The 18,300-nt window shown below is 41.1% G+C and overlaps 1 protein-coding gene across 2 annotated transcripts in view; it reads right to left on the reverse strand.

Moving 5' to 3' along the window:
• The window catches only part of NAV2 (neuron navigator 2), a 233,295-nt gene that overhangs the window by 115,400 nt on the left and 99,595 nt on the right, over window positions 1-18,300 (reverse strand). For both annotated transcript variants that reach the window (XM_074586322.1, XM_074586321.1), the window contains one exon: window positions 17,538-17,695. In XM_074586322.1, coding sequence (XP_074442423.1) covers window positions 17,538-17,695 — 158 coding nt within the window. The remainder of the gene's footprint in view (window positions 1-17,537; window positions 17,696-18,300) is intronic.

The following is an 18,300-nucleotide window of genomic DNA, read 5'->3' on the forward strand; positions in this document are numbered from 1 at the left end:
TTCAAAAGCTGTGCACCGTGGCTTTTTCCATCACGCCTCTTCCCGTACACCGCTGTTTTATTATTATTTTTATTTCCTGAAGCCCTCCTACCCATCAAAATCTACTTCCCTTTGCAACACCACACCACGCTCCTTTTGTGCGCTCAGAACAAGCGAGCCTTTGTCTCAGCCTGCCTTCCACAGAGGACGCCCAGCAACGTACTGAAAGCTCCACAAAAATCCCAATTGTGCATCATTTACGATTAATTTGTTTAGCTTCTCTTAAAAAATAATAATTGCCCATCTCAACATTGGGATACTTCTACAGAAACCGGAGATTCACGGTACTTTCAACACAAGTTCCTAATCTAAATGCATTCTGGCCTAATCATGCTAAAAAAAAAAATTCAGCGCAAGGTGTACCCATGCCCATAAATCATCAGAGCTGTCTGTGACCCATGAACGCACCTCGCATGAATTTACAGCTGGGACCAGGGATGAACCTGACGTACTAATCAATACGGGCAGGGAATTCTTTACTTTCTCAGGAACACTGAGTTGCAAGGAGTAACGGGACTGGGACAATCTAAGGGTGACAAATTGAAAATTACTGTTAAGGGATGCAGCTACAAAGTAGGAGTGCCGGTTGCACACTCGGTTAGTACAACATACACAGCAACACAAACCCAGTTCGGGGTGAAACTGCGCTCAGCCTGAGCATGGAGCCAACTGAACAGACTTGGAAAAGAAACCTGCATTCTTCTCAAACAGGTTCTTAACAGCAGTTTGAAAAAAAAAAAAAAATACAGGCAACGTGTGTATCAGTCTGAACAAAGCCATCCTGCACTCAACCAGGACTCAGAGCCTACGCAGGGTCCTTGCATGAGCCGTGACCCACAGCCTGAGGCACACACCTGAGATAGGGGATACCCCAGAACCAGGCTGTCGTCCATAACCCAGCTCTGAAGCCTGGCTCCATCTGGATACAGCCTTCCAGCACCTAAAGAGGGCCTACAGGAAAGCTGGGGAGGGACTCTATCAGGGAGTGGAGAGACAGGATGAGGGGTAACGGTTTTAAACTGGAAGAGGGGAGATTTAGATTAGATATCAGAAAGAAATTTTTCGCTTTGAGGGTGGTGAGCCCCTGGCTCAGGTTGCCCAGAGAAGCTGTGGCTGCCCCATCCCGGAGGGGTTCAAGGCCAGGTTGGACGGGGCTTGGAGCAGCCTGGTCTGGTGGGAGGTGTCCCTGCCCAGGGCTTGGTTGGAACTACATCATCTTTGGTCCCTTCCAACTCTAACCATTCTCTCATTCTGTGCTCTCAAAACACTGAGCTAGCTGTTAACACACTGCAGATCAGCTGTGGGAGCAGAAATCAGCCCATATCAAAACAGGCTTCCTACAAGCTCTACAATGGTTTCCTGGAAGTGAATGGAAGGTATTGGTTCACTTGGGTTGTCACCTTCATCCTAACAGGCCAGGTGAGTGCTCCAGTCCACAGACTTTTGGGCAAAAGGCTTTGCTTGGATCAAGTGAAAGGGCTTGTCTTCCAAATCCAAAGGCATTGTTCAAAATTTATTTCCCAACAAAATCCAGAACTTTTTCATTTCCCCTTTCTTTGAATGTTTTCAGGATTTTAATTTTTTTTTTTAATCCTGTTTGGTCACTGAACAAAATACACTTTTTTCAGTTTGTTTTTAAACACAGCGTTTGCTTTGTCCCCAACTCCCCCACATACAGCCTCCTTTTTGGAACTTAATTGTGCTTCCGTTGCCAGTGGCGTAGGATGAGTACAATGTAACTCCATTTACGGAGTTGCTCCTCATTTACAGACATGTCAGGGAAATCAGAATTAGGACAACAATACTATGACTGTAACATTTAAAAAAATGAACATATGGGGATGGTAATGTAGTTCTTAGAGTCTCTAACCTAACATTTTCCAGGAAGTGAATTCTGCGAATGTCAGATGCTACGCACCCGATATCAATGAGAAATATTTAGAAACCCTTAAATATACATGTTAAGCAGATACACTTTGGGAAAGGAAAGAAGATATTTTCTTACACAAGTACAGTGGATTTTGATTCATACTCGGGTCAAATACAGTGAAACTGGAAATTCAAAGCCCTCAAGTTTTTGTTACATTGCACCATGCAAAGTTCACGCAAGAAATAAAAAGTCCACCATAAAACACGCTCATAAAAAACGGCCTCAGCTTAAGAAAACTGCTGTCTTTTTAAGATTCTCTGCTTCTCTCTTACAAACAAGTCTGCTGGCTCTTGTCCTCCTCAGACCAATCTTGGTAAAGGAAAGGGGTACTGCTGCCAGAATGTAGATTCAAACGCTAGGTTTCCTAATGAAGCAGTAACATCAATACGTGGATAACACATCAGCATGCAAAGGGGAAAGTTTTATTCAGCGTAGCATAGGCCCTTCTTTCATGAAAAGGAGAGCAGGTTTCATGCATTCGATTAATAAGCTTATTATTTCCCATGTGTTCCTTTGTGAGGGAGATATTTTCTTTCTTCAGCAACCTGCATTAACTAAAACTGACTATAAAAGAAATGTTTTCAAACCCAAGCTACAGTCTACAATAAATAATGATCGCTTTCCTCTTTTCAAAGTCAAATCTTGGCCTGAAATCTATTTTGTTCCTAGCGTTCCTGTTAAAAAAGATGTTGGTGGTCTAGTTCCAATGCCAATACGCACTGTAGCATGGGTAAATCTGATTTCAGCTGCTCCTGCAAAGTCTTAACTGCATCCGCAAACTCACCCATTCGTGATGGGGGGGGGGGGGGGGAAGAGTCTAAAGGCTTATGATTTAATTCTTCCACTGAAGCCTTTGAGAGCTTACGTTATAAAAAGGTCAAGAGAAAATATATGCAATTTCCCATCATTTATCATATTCACTCTAAGCAAGGGGACTTTGCTTTGCTATAACTGAAGACTCTCAAAACCAATCATTACAAGCATGAAAGGCAACACAAAGGATGTTCTCATAGTTACTTCTCCTTAGGAGGGTCAAGAACTTAACAGCATTTTTATTCATTTTAGAACGAACAAGCTGTCATCTTTTATTTCACAGCTATGGGAAAAATAAGAAGTTCTCAGGAAGAGAAATATCTTTTAGTCCAGCCCATAGATTAGATAACCGAGTTAAAAGCAAATCCACAACCAAATTCTAATTTAGGAAGTAAAAGCAGATCTGCTCTATGACATTATAGTGTCAGAACAGCAGAAACCACTGTGGCGGTTTCATCATTTCCCATCTAGAGGAATAACTGGTGAGTCTTGACCCTTCCCATCCACCCACCAGAAGACTCTCCTTCAAAGTACTACAAATAAGGGTTCCACAGAGAAAAGCTTTTTAGCTGAGCTATTCTCTTATTCAGTAGTGATTTATCGTGCTCAGCAAACCCCCGAAGTATGGAAACGCCTGCATTTCTGCCAGGAGCTGACTATAAAAATCACAATCTTTCCATAATCCAAACCACAAGCAGGTAGAGCAGAACGTTCCCAACAAGAGCAACCTGGCACAAAGCCCTCCCTCAAAATAAGCACAACTCTTCTGGCCCACAGAAGTTTCTATTTCGATTGTAACGCTGTTGACCCGAGGGAACTACAGCGGGGTGGAAGGGACTGGCTGATTTACCGGCTCCGGGTGGGCAAGAGGCATGGCCTCCACCCGCAAGATGACTGAAGCTTTGTGTTGTCCCTTCTACTCTGGACCACAAGAAAAAGTAACAAAAATGTTTCCTTAAAGCAGAGCTTGCCAGGTAAGAAAATTCTGTATAACCTGAGAAAAGCCCAGATAGGAAACCTTTTGCTGTGCTGAGGACAAAACCTTCACCAAGCTGAGCAGAATCGGTTCCTTCAACTTCTGTCTGCCGCCCTTCCCTTTAGGGGCGATTTAATTTATTGTAACTCCAGACGAAAATTACCTTTACTCCAGGATATTTATCTTTCCTTTCATTGTTATCTACTTCGTCAAGCTCAGTGTTGTAAATTCTGCAGCTTCAACAGCAGTTCCATGAGTGCACAGAAATGCGTTGTACCTCTGAAAACCCGTACCGAAGTCCGTGGATATGTCAGAAACTCAACTTCCACACTTCTGTAAAGCCCCCTCTGCTCACAGAGCTCCAGTATATGAAACAACAGTTCTGCTTTTGACTGCTTCACGCGGCCAAGACTCGGCGTTTTTGCTGAGGTGAAGGGAAATAAAACTGGAGCACAGACGATCCTTTTCTCATTGTCTTGACCTAACCGACTAAGACACTTGAATTCCTTGTTGTTTTTGTTTAGTTACTGTAAAATTCAAAATGCTGTCCACATGACTGCCTAAGAAAGAGGTTGGAGGGACCTCTATCGACCACATACCAGTTAGATGACCATAAAAATAATGAAACCGAGTTTACTGTGCCATTCAGAACAAGTTACGCTGGCCATTTAATACTAAACAAATACCATTCTTGTTCATTACTCTTCATTTTCTTCTCATTATTTGTACAATCAAATCTCCCAAGATTTCTCATAACAGAGTCATTCGAAAGCATTAATGAGTGCCAGGCAAAGGAGTCATTGATTAGGTTTTAGATATAGTTGGAGTGGACAATACATATATTCAGTAGCCTTCATCTGAAACTTCTATCCTACAGGCAGATTATATGAAATACGGCATATCCACACGTCTGAGAATTGCACTTAGGGAATATATTGCCCATTGGCCTATTTTGATTATTAGTAGTGGCTCTAATCTGGGCTTGGAATGACCATGGATGTAGAAATGGACGCAGACTTTTAACAGAGAAGGCACAGGAAAGAGGAAAAAAAAATCTAAGAAAATTCCCACTGATCAGTCAATACGCCAAGCTAAACTACTTTCTAACTCAGAGGTGTCTTACTCTGCTCAGTGAGAAGTCACACAACTGCCGAGACATAGACAGTAAAGTGGTGAATACCAATGCACCCTCAAGAAACGATATTCTGTGTTTAAACAGAGGAGTCGAACCAAACCATACAGAAATACCAACACTTTACCATCATCTATATTTACACCTATGTATAAACATACATAAATATGTGGAAATCTATTACATTTTTATATCAAAACCAGCTGACAGACACATACTACTCTTCGTAGCAGGGTTGTCTTCATTTCCTCTCTCTGGTCAATGAAACTGCCATCTGTAGCAGCAGATCTTCCAAACAAGGCCGACATGCAGGTAACTGTCTACTATTCGTGACAGTAAGGAAGGGCTGGGCCATGGCTTTCTGCTCATCAGCCACTTCAGAGGTGGTGGCAGTTCTCTGTCGCCAGCCACAGATTCTTTAGGCATATTTGATTATAGACAAGGAACAGGCAAAAGGCTCAGTAGAGAAGCCACAAGTGGAAAGGACCAGAGAGGCTGGATGATGCCCTTACCCAGGGAGAGGAGGAGGCTTCTACAGGTGTGGTGGTAGCAAGATGTTTGCTCTTACAGAAGTCTGGGACGTAGCACCACCGCTGTTTGCTTTCCTATGATTTAATAGTGAACTTTTGTTTCCATGGCTGTTTTTCTGTCACAATTCACCCAGCAATACATTTACAAGAAATTGTAAATACTTATTTTAAAAAGGAAACATCTAGGAACTGTAAAGGCCATGAAACGCTGGGCCAAGCTCTTCAGCTGGTATAAATTAACATGGTTCTACGGTTTCCAACGCAGCTATGCAGATGTACACCGGGCAAGACGCTGCTTCTCAAGGTTATGTTTTACTTCAAAGCTCAAGATTTTTATCCTCATGAACCGTACAGTTAAGAACATGTCATTGGCTAATTTTTTAAGGTTTTTTTTTTTTTCCAAAAACCTTATTTAAATATATTTTGGACTTGTTTTAGGTATTCCTAAAACTTATACCCACTATGGCGAAGTTCTGTGGTCTTGTAAAGCTCCACCTTCAGCCACTATTAAGCCTTCAGCTGGCCTTTGTTTAGCTAAAAGCAGACATATTTTTAAATGCCAAATTCAGCCAGTTGAACAGTAAAATTAAGCACGAATAGGATTTACTGCATACTTGTATCATGTCCTATAAACGTGCCATACTGCTCGTTATATTCTGACAGTCTTTAAGCTCTTTTACGAGCACACACCTAGCATAAATATGTTGCTAAAGATTCACTAAGATGAGCCAATCTTTCAAAAAAAAAAAAATTTTGATTAAAAAAGTGAAAGGATGTAAGCAATACGCCAGGAGACACATAAATATAGATATCTCAATTGCCCAAAGATGAGTATTTTGTTTGACGATAATGACTCTCATGAGGGTCACCTTATGACATAAGCCAACCTTATGTTTGGGGAATATAGAAGCATTAATACATTTGATAAATTGGAGAAACAGAGTAAGCCAATAAGATGACATTAATTCAAGTTGAGTGGAAAGTTCTGTGCTTAGAAAGGAGAAATCGAATGCCTAAATACAGAAGTTCCCACAATCAGCTGTGCAATCGTACTGCAGAAAAGAAATAGGAGTTACAGTAGGCCACAACTGCACACCTCTACAAGGTGACACTAAGGAAAAACTAATGTCATTCAGGAATGCATTATGAGTATCATATATAAGACAGAGAACGTACCTATTCTGCCCTACTCGGCACTAGAGCACGGCATCAGCTGGAGCGCCGTGTCCAGCCCCAGCACCTCTCCAAAAGAGACTGACAGACTGAAAAGAGGCCAGAAGAGATCATCAAGACACAGAATAGATTTATCACAAAGAACCTACACGAAGAGAGAAGACTGAGGGGAGACACTGGAAGCCTTCAAACGTATGAAGACTGTTATAAACAGGACAGAGATCAAGGAAGAGCAACAACATGCTTAATTTTTAGCCAAGCAGAATCCCTTTTTTTTTTTTTTACCAAGCTACCTTTAAGACCAAATGGGCACTGGAACGGATACACTTAAGGAGGTTGTCAAGACCCTGTCACGAGACATTTCAGAACACCAGTGAACACCTCCCAGGCATAGGGACAGCTGATTTTGGTTCAGAGTTGGAGCACAGACTCCCCTGGTCATTTACAGACGCAATTCTATAAATACACAAGGTATGCTGCCAACTTGTCACAATTTTAGACACAGTTCTTTAAATGGATTTAAAATCGGAAGGCATACCTACACTGCAAAATTATGACTCCAATTTGCGTACGGATATCAGAAGTTGTTTTAGACTACGGGACAAACAAAAACCTAGAGATTCTCCCAGGAATAAAAATACGAATCAAACCACCAGGCTTCTCAGGGTATCTTTCACATTACCCTACACTCCTTCTTTTCTCCCTCTGTTTTTATTTTTTCTCTTGCCACATCGAATTCACGATTGCTGTACTACATTCAGGACAAAATAAATCATACTGAACATTTAGTAAATACCTTCAAAGCAAGTTATGTTTAGAAAACTAATAGGGTTACTCCAGCATCTGCTTTTTGGTAGTGCGTACAGCGGAATGATAGAAAATACCAACTATTCTAGTCATGGATTTGTCGAGACAAATCATGTAGACTTATTTTATCATCAGTCTGACTTACAGGGAAAACCCTCCGTCGGTCAGGACAGAGAGCGTCCCTTGACTGCCAGCACAGGTGAGCACAGAGGCAGCATCCTAAACTCGAAGCAGAATGTGCTGTTGGCTTCATACCTGACCTACATGAAACACCTGCATATTTTTAAAGGGCGGAATGCCTGAAATTTTTAAAATTATCGTACTCTTACTTTGTTGAGCCAAGCACATTTATTTCCTAGGGAAAATCTGAAAGCGTGGGTAAATTGGTTTCAAACTTTAAGGAATTCCGCCTCTTTAAAAAAGTAAAACCTTTTCCACTTTTGCAGCCCTTTTAGCCTGAGTGACTTTTGCACACTCTTATCAAGTCAACGCTTCCAAAGGAGATTCATTCAATGTTCTAAAGAAAGAGAAACCTGAAAAGAAAACCAAAAATGAGTTGGATTTTGAACAGGAGTGAAAGCAACTGCTCCAAGAAGTCAAACAAAGGAAATTTTTTCAAAATCTACACGGACGGAATTTTCAGTCGTGAAGAAAGTTATAACTGCCAAAAAATAAAAATGAAAAAAAATAAATAAATCTGTAACTTACTGCTATCTGTTGCATGAGCCAACTGTTGCATTCCATAAAATAACTTCCCAGCTTTCTGACATCCATACACTGTTCATTGATATGGACAGGACTCTCTCCACCTCAGGAACTCTGCTTATTTTTGCTAGTCTCTAGTGAACTGTTAAATCTTTCTGCTGCTGCTGCTGGTTTCAAAAGCCTTTCTCATTCCACCTCACCCCTACCCTGGCAGAGCTGGGCTCAGCCCCCGTCCATTGGCACAGTTAAAACCAATTTCAGTGATGATCTGACAGTTTGTTCCAAAAGGGTCGATGCCTTTTCAATATCAGCTGAGGTGTATCGGAGCTCTCAGTCGGAGATCACAGCAGCATACGGCCTATAAAGGACATCGGTCGAGATACCAGGCTTGATTTCACCTTTCTGTCTTATTTAGCAACACACCTGTGTGCCACCAGATGTTGCAGTGACCGACTCGACAGGGGGCACCGTAAAAACAGGGAGTCCTCTCCGTCGCAAATTAACTTTGTGGGTTTGTATTAGCTCTTTCTTCTATAAGATACCACGCACCTGAACACTTCAGGACTATTGAGTCTTTGATTAGTAAAAGATATCATTCAAAATGCCGAGACTTATTATAACAACTGTTATATATACACACACACATATACGTTATAATTATAATATATATTAACAACTGTTATAATATGTTGTTATATTGTTGGTAGCTTCTACGAGCTACCAACATTACAATGACTTTTTAAATAGACCAGGAGGACACCACAAGCGCTTTTCGCATTGTTTTAAACAAAGAGTGCACATTGGGCTCTCCAAAAAGTGCCCTTTGCTACTTTGAGATAGTTTCTGAATATGAGAGTAATTGACTGTAGACCTTGATGAACCTCAAGAACTGGAGTTATTCAGTATGATGCCAGTAAACAATCTTTCCTCTATGCTTAAAAAGCAAGAAGTTGACCAGCACAGGCTCTGCAGTAAGCTGCCTGCAAGACCAAATCCTGCCTTTATTTTAACTCTTCGTATTCAGCCAAACAATCCTGCCTAATAACTCCTCTAGCCCGATGACTAAAACGGACAAAACCACAGAATACAACTGCTATTTTAGGCCCAAAGAGATTGAATTACCAACACTCCTGAAAATCCTATGAAAATTTTATAAGGTAGTTAACGGGCTGTAGATACAAATTGAGCTGGTATGAATTGGGGACAATAAAATTTGTTTATTTAAAGTTGTTTCTTCCAGAGGACAACAGTAATTTAAAATGAGTTCCCATCAGCCCGGATAGGTCATTAGCACGCCCGGCCCTGAAATGTTCACACCGTAGCTGACAACTTGATGATCACTGACTAGAAACAGCTAGTGGGTTTGTTTGCTTTAAATATATTTATCCTCATCATTTCAACTATTAAATATCAAAATGAATGGTTTTTTCTTTGGCCAGGTAAAGGGGAAAACGAGGTGGCACTGAGCACTGGAAGAGGCTGGCCATGTATAGAGCTTCCACTTGGAAGAGGCTGACTGCTCAGCCACCCCTGTCACCTTCTGCCAGCCCCGAGTCTCACTGGCTCAACGCCACAGGAATCGAACCCAATGTCTCAGCTCCGCTGTCATGACAACTCTCCCTCTACCTGCAGCCAGAAAAAGCCTTCACTCGCTCATAGAATCTTCATGGTTGGAAAGGACCTTTGAGATCATCGAGTCTAACCACACACACACAAAAAAAAAAAAAAAAAAAAAAAACAAAAAATCCCCCACAACCAACCAACCTACAATCTCTGCCACTGGAGCATGCCCTGAAGTGCCACATCTAGACGTTCCTTAAACACCTCTAGAGATGGTGACTCAACCCCCTCCCTGGGCAGGCTGTCCCAGTGCCTGACCACTCTTTCAGTGAAGTAATTCTTCCTAATATCTAACCTAAACCTCCCCTGCCGCAGCTTCAGACCATTTCCTCTGGTCCTGTCATTATTCACCCGGGAGAAGAGGCCAACCCCCACCTCTCTCCACCCTCCTTTCAGGTGGTTGTAGAGGGCCATGAGGTCTCCCCTCAGCCTCCTCTTCTCCAGGCTAAACATGCCCAGCTCCCTCAGCCTCTCCTCATATGACCTGGTCTCCAGACCCCTCACCAGCCTGGTGGCTCTCCTCTGGACACGCTCCAGCACCTCAATGTCCCTCTTGTACAGAGGGGCCCAGAACTGGACACAGCACTCGAGGTGAGGCCTCACCAGTGCCGAGTACAGAGGCACCATCACTCCCCTGCTCCTGCTGGCCACGCTATTCCTGATACAAGCCAGAATGCTGCTGGCCTTCTTGGCCACCTGGGCACACTGCTGGCTCATGTGAAGCTGGCCGTCCACCAGCACCCCCAGGCCCTTTTCTGCCGGGCAGCTTTCCCGCCACTCTTCCCCAAGCCTGTAGCGTTGCTGGGGGTTGTTGTGACCGAAATGCAGGACCCGGCACTTGGCCTTATTAAACCTCATACAGTTGGCCTTGGCCCATCGATCCAGCCTGTCCAGGTCCCTCTGTAGAGCCTTCCTACCCTCAAGCAGATCAACACTCCCACCTCGCTTGGTGTCATCTGCAAACTTACTGAGGGTGCACTCAATCCCCTCGTCCAGCCCTCATGCAGGCTTCTACGCCGAACGCTACTATAAATGGGTAAAAAATACAATAAATTGTTAACTCTCGAACAAGAATTTCTATCATGCTTCACATTCAGAGCTTTTTCACTTTTTTTTTTTTTAATTCTTATACTTTTATTTGGCACAAAGGCAAAAGCCTGGGTTTTGTCTCTGTTTATTATTATTAAATTATTTGGAGTGGAAAAAACTGCATGAGGAAAAGCAGAACAGACGGGTTCCAGTGAGGACGCTTGTGCAACATCACTTGACCGTCCTGTACTTGATACAGGAGCCAAACGCAGCGATTCAGAACACCAAATATTTAATCTGATTTTATGTGCAGAAGAGGGCTTGTCCTCCATTATCATGCACTTAAATGAAAGATTTTTCATTCAAGAAAACAACTAGGATCATCTGAGTGGATCTTGATGACAATACAGTTCAAAGAATTTCACTCAGTAATTTCTGAGCCAAATCTATAACCTCTGTCTGAACATCAGCTCTGGGCAAATATTAATTTTTGACGCGTTATGTCAGATGCAATCTCTTTCAATGGCTAACCATCCTCATTCTTAAAATTTATATTCAGTTTGTGGTCTGAATTGGGCTAATTTCAAATTCCAAAGAAATGGATACTCCTGTGCTTTCTATTGAGGTCATAAAAAAAAAATCCTTGTTACTATAAATCTCACTCTGTACAAGTATCTTGTAGATAACCTTTCTTTTAGATAAAGAACATAAATTAACCTTCTAAATACCTAACTGCAAAGGGGTTTTTCACAAACCTCTAATTATGCAGTGCTCTTCTCTATGTTTTATCAGCATCCCTCTTTTTCAAAGCCCATTCAAATACCGCTGAAAATTCTAGCCTTCAAGATACTACCGACAAGAACTCTGAGTTTTGATCTCACCATCCACACGTTTCATCTTGCTCCTCGTAAGGATGAGAGTTTTTCTCTCTATTTCTAAAGAAGAATTTTTAAATTGATCCTGGGGGTTTGATGTAATCCTTACCTGCCCCTTTTAAATGACCTGAGTTCAAGACAAGCTCAGTATCACATGGAACCCAGCCATAAGAGTGTATTCCCACATATTTTTTATATCAAAGAAGGATTTAATGTGAAGAATTTGAGAGATTAAGAGGAGAAATTTCAAGTGGTTCAGTTCCAGATTTAGGATTTTCAACTCTTTACACAAGGGGACATTTAAATAAATAAATAAATATTGATTTCACAGTAAAGTTGACGTGAAAAACTGTGGTTTGCATGAACATCAGTAAAATAAAAGATTACTTTGCAAATGAACTCTGGAAAACCGTTTTTTTTTTTCTTTTTTCTTTTAAATTGATGTCTGCTAATTGAGACAATAGGAACGTACAAGCACCCTGGAGAATCCCCCGGCGGCCTTCTTGGATGGATTCTTATATGTCTGGTTGCGAAAAATCTCACTGTAGCCACATGGATTTAACTTTGAAGAGTCATTCCTACTAAAGCTATGACAAGATATGCCATGCCCCCTTGAACCGTACCGATAAATATAACTGCCTACATATAAAGTACAGCTATTTTTAGCACGCATTTGGTGTATGTAACCATACACCAATAAGACTGATTTGCTCAGTGGAGTGGAGGTTACGTTTCCTTGCTAATATTTTACTTGCTTGGTAGTCATTCCTATTTCGATAACACAAAGTTAAAAAGTTATAGGAAAGAAATTATAACTGTCCTTTGAAATATCTTAATATCTCTTCCTGTTTAACTAGACTACACTTAAAGATTTTAAAAGGAAACAATATTTCAAGGTATCTAAGTGTGGTAATTTTACACCAGCCAGAACTCAGAGCTGGACTCAAGTAATATTTGCCCCTTACTGCTGGCTCCGTACCGGTCTGATGCACGCAAAGCCATCAGTGCAATGAGACCCCGTCTCTTTGGGATCTGCAGGTCCCCATCCTCCTGCAAGGGAGATTCTGCCACTTCTCCAGACAAACTTCTCCAACGTTTAATTCTTCTCGTAGTGACGAATTTTATTCCTATTGCCAGACAGAAATTCCCCTAAAGGCATGCGTGCCTCTTGTCTTGTCTCTGTGCAGCCTTGTGAATACAGTGACTACCCTTTACATATTAAAAGACAGAAATTAAATACACGCTGTGTTCCAAGTTAAAAGGGATTACCCCAAATGTGAAAGAAATAAAAGAAAAGGAGCATTGACCAGATGCTTTTCTTACTCTTACTATATAGGCCTATATACAGGATATCCATACCTGGAAATCGAGACAGGCAGAGCTAGGATTATAGCTGAGTCAGCAGGATCTTGCTCTCAGAACCCTCTTGCGAGACTTGGATCAAGTAAGTTTGCAAGAATACTGCTACTAAAACGCCCGTTTATTCCATCTGAGTGCATGAATCTGTACGCATATATTCTTCTTTTTTTCTTTTTTCTAATACTACCTACTTAGGAGAAACCTGACATTATTAGCACTGCCTTCTGCATAAATCTGAATAATAAACATTTGCTTTGATCTCAGGTGGAAATGGTCAAAGTGTAATAGTGCTTTTTTCCTACTGACATATTATCTAACAGTCAATCCGAAGGAAAAGTGTCATTTTTCCCACAGGCTTCTACTGCCCTCTGTAGGATTATCTTAAATAAAATATTAGGAGCAAAGTAGAAGAAAAAACTAAAAGGAAAGCATGTAAGCCTGTCACGTTACTGTATCACTTCATAAACATACCGGAGATGGCATGTTAAGTTGATGTTTCCTATAGCTTCGTAAGTTCAGGGATTTTATACACCGTGGATGCAAATCAGGAAGCAATAACCAGAATATTCCCATACAACGTTACCAGACTTTTGAGACTGCAAAATGAAAACTGAGTGCCTGAAGATCAGTGAAGGCACTGGATATAGTAAGAGTCTTCAGAACTACCCAAAAATACCCACCAGTTTTCAGAACTGCAGACTGCTTTCACAGCATGTCCCAAAAGACTCTCCATTGTGTGTAGCTAAGCAAAATACTGAAATAAATTCATGAGAAAAACTACTCTATCAAGGTCTTTATGAAGTTGCATGCTTCAATATTTAAGTTTCATTCTTGACACTCCCTAGGACAGAGTTCTGCTCCTTCTTGCTGTCGGCAGAAACTAGATTTCTTTATTCCAAATTGCACACACAAATAAAATTTTGGCTGTTTTTTATTTGGTGATCGTATTGGACAAATAGAAGGGCATGGCAACGTGAAGCCTCAAGGTAACTAGTAATAGTTTACATACAGGCATAGAAACGCAAAGCTCATTTGCATCTTTACACTCCTTAGAAATGTTTCTGATAATTTAGACGAGTCCGTGGTGACCATGGCAGGTGGCTGACGCTTTTCATGCTGTAGTACGCTTATGGTGTTAAAGGATATAAAAGGACAAGAAAGTAAACCAAGGGTATACTTACATGTGCATGGGCTAAATAATTCTGACAATTCAAAAGTGAATTAAACGGCTCCAACTGTATGAAGAGATTATGATGAGATCAAAAATCATAAGCCTGAGTGGCTCATTATTTCCCCACAATCCAAAAATGCAATTAGACTTTGATTACATTTCTCTTAAGAAAAACAGCCTGTAACAGCAATTACGCACATTAAAATACCCTGTCTGGAATGTTACTGCAATTATAAATGGCTAATCACTGTGAGAATAAATAAAAAAAAATACCACCACAGCGTGTTGCTGTTTTATGATGCGAGGAATGATGATGCTGAAATTCCTATAAGTTTCAAGGGAATTTCACGTATAAACCGTGGGGTTAACGCCAAAAAAGCAAGTTAAACTATCATGCCCTAACCTCAAAGAAGGCCTCCATAGGACTGAACTAGGTGTCTACGTCATCCTTACTGGAGAAGATGTAACTCTTCTCCGCACCTCGAAACTGGTGTCAGACAGCACGCGAATACTGGGAAAGCCAGACAAAATACTGAAGACACAATGAAAGCTGCGGGGAAGCGAGACTCGCATCTCTTTACGTGCGCTCCTTTGCTACCAGTACATATGCATCTCACAACAAACACACGCATGCATCCAAGAATCTCTTACTTTTATGCAACAGGGTAATTGTTTTCAACGTTGCACAAATCCTTTCCCCAAGATGTCTAGAAAACCAGTGGTCTCATCATTAATTGGCTAATGGAATCTTTCAAAAAAATCGAGGTTATTTACTTTCCAGCAGCTAGCTATTCCTCCATGCTCCATTTACTGTCCTTTTCATTTCTGTTGTATTCTGTTTCAATTAATGCACTTTCATTGCCACAAGACACAGACGATTGACTAACAAGACAATTCACATTTGGAGGGAGAGGCCACAGATTATGAAAAGCTGAGAATTACAACCTACTTTGTAAGAAATTATTCAAATGTACTACACTGAAGGCCACCTTCTATCACAAAGTGACCCCTCGTGCCAAAACAGCCTGCCAAAACAGGCAGATTTCTCTTCCTCCCATTTCCTTCTCCAAAAACACACAATGGAGCTAGTGCTGGGTAAGCAGATGAAAACTCACCAAGACTGGCATACAACACGGTCATGTAAGTCTCATTTCCTCAGGCAAAATACAGGATATGGGTCAGAAAACTCGAATTGTCTTAGCACTTTGACAATAAACTTTGCCTGGCAATGTTACAATTAACTTAAAACAAGCCAAAAATTTGTCAGACCAACTGCTTTTGTTTCTCATGGATGCAGACCAACTTTGTGTCATGATTATATTTTTAAGTGAAGTTCGACTTCAACTTACATAAGCCTTCATTATTTTTTTTCAAAGACCGTAATTTATGACTGGAAATTTTGACCAGAGCAAAATTCTGAGTATTTAATGCAACTCATGTAGGCTGTCAACCTAAAACCCAACTTTGTTTCTTTCAGTCATTTGTAATAGTCATCGGAAGCAGATGATCTTGTGTGCTTCTTCAGCAACCACTTTATCTTCCTGAAGAGACGGATTACAATGAGGAATGAGGGTTCATAGAACTGTCTCCCTAAAAGAAGCTGATATTTAAGTTACTTAGTTGACAAATTGTTGTTATTTCTCTATGTGGGAGGACACTTTTTTTTTTTTCTAAAGACTAAAACCAGTACTGTACTCTCCTTATTTAGAAATCTCGGTAAATTAAGAAAAAGCCATGATAGTTGAAGATCTCTCTTTAATGCAGCCTAACAATACAGCACCAACCCGCGGGTAGGGATCATCTAGCCAACCAACACATGCCTCAGGACCCAACACATCCCGCATCGCCTCTCCCCAGTCCAGCAGTTTGGGGACACAAGGAGAAGAGGAGGGTATTGGTGAGGTGAAGACAGAGGGAGACTGGGGAGATATTATGCAGGCAAGCAAGGTTTCACCAGTTCCACTGCGCATGCCGTACCTCGTCAGCTTGTTCTTTTAACTGAAAGCCAGATCTAACTCAGATTTAGGGGTGACTGTTAGGTGCTGATGTTACAGTTAAATCATTACCGTTTACATAGCGAACCTTCAAAAATAGTAAGCGTGGATTTACCGAGGTAGTATGTTGATAATTTATTATCATATTATGTTAATATAATATAATTACGATTATTATTTTATTCAGCTGTGAATGTAATTTTCTTCTTATACTAGGTCTGATCAGGGTGGTTCAGAACGTCCCTGGCAGATGCTGAGGGCCCTCCACTGCCAGCATCACAAGATGAGGGTTTGGGCTGTATGGGCTAGATGGGGTAATATTCCAAAATCTAATGACATGCACTCATAGGACAACAGTTTTTAGAGAAGAAAAAAGGCAATTTCCTGAAAAGAAATAAGCACGAGAACCACAGGCAAGTCGAACCAGACCAGTATTTGTCCCTCTAGCAAAATCCTCATTACTGTTAATAGAAGTTAGACGCACACAACAAGGAGACTCCAGCCTAAAGGGCGCGACTGCCCAGCCACTGCAAGAAGACCGTACTGAAATCCAATGCTGACCTATCTTCGTAAGCGCAATGACTTCGTTACAGATACAGAATTAGCTGCCAGCCTACGCCAACAATTTGACCGTATCAGACTGATTTGCTCATTTCTCACCAGTCACTTCCCCCAAAACTCCGCCGGTCAATGCTGCCTTACAGAGCTCAGAGCTACAAACTCAAGCTAATGAACGCTGTCAGATTAGCAGCTTAGTGAATGGACACAAAGTCAGTAAATGTCATTCAGAAAAGCAGAACTTCAGACAGAATAGGGTACGTGGCATTTCTGATGCACTGCCATAGACACGGTTTCACTGCAACATTTATAAAACTATAACGTGTTCCTGCCTTCGCTATACGATTCTTGAAATTAGATTTAAATCATGTACTTTTGTAACTACAGGGACCTTCCACAATAGTGGAGGACAGGAAAGCAAATGGTACTATATATCGTACAAAAACGTTGTAGAAATCTTTACTGGGCATTTTCCATTCCTGTCAAACTACTCATCAAAATGTCTTATTTTTTGATTAATTCACTCCCCCTTATCTGTGTTTGAGGCAAAATGAAGAAAAACATGTTTCACCAGTGACAGTTTTTCTTTAAGCTATTTTTTCCACGTACCTTCAGGACAGCAAGTAACAACTTCAGTTACATTAAAGGAGGACTATTATCTTTTTCAAGAAAAGCCGGCTGGTTTTTGCATTGTAAATATCATGCTTTCAACACACAGCTTTGAGATAGTCTTACAGCTTCTGGAGCTTAATGGAAAATTCAATCTCCCCCCAAATGATGCTACTATTAAGAAAAATCTGAGGATACCAAAATCTCAAGTGCTTACCTTTGTCATTGCTACTTGTTGGTGTCGGAGGGGGAAGTCCAGGCTTAGATTTGTCGTAATTGTTAAAGCTCTGGCTGCGACGATTGTTGGCACTAATAGAACCACGAGCTTTGGCCTCACTGCCTGCAGCGGACACCCTCGTGGTAGGGCCTGGAAGTCTGATGAAAGAATTACAACACGATTAAATATATTTTAAAAAGCACTCTGGGAAAGAAACTATGGAATACCATGCATAAGCTGAAAAGAAAAGGTTCGATACCACAAATATGTATTTGATAAGAGTCTTTTATAAGAACAAATCAAAAAATCATCCTAGATGAAAAATATATGGCAAACAAGCTACAGTCTAAATTGCTTTACATCAGAAAAAAACCCAACCAACCCCGCACTGAAATTAATGGCCACTTGCCATAAATCTTGTCAGTCAGAAATAGTTGCAAGTAAATTGGGTGGAGGAATACCACTGGTGCAATGTTAAGACTAAGTGAGACACTACTGTTCTTAAACCAGATTTTCTTGGACTTTATTACATGCTGGACACATACGGGCTACCCTTAGTCTGGAAACAACAGCGAGACATGACTGCCTTTTCCCTTCTAGAGAAGCACAACACATCTCTGCTCTGAAAGCCACCAAGCCCAGCAGCACTTTACCTTGGTTTAATTATTTGAGCCTATAAAAATCACACGAAGCTTAAGTGCCCCCTTTTAGGGCAACCACATTATCTGTGAGCTGGTGTAAGCCTCTGGTTTAAACTGGGTCA

Source organism: Larus michahellis, chromosome 4 (assembly GCF_964199755.1).
Source record: "Larus michahellis chromosome 4, bLarMic1.1, whole genome shotgun sequence".
Taxonomy (NCBI): Eukaryota; Metazoa; Chordata; class Aves; order Charadriiformes; family Laridae; genus Larus; species Larus michahellis.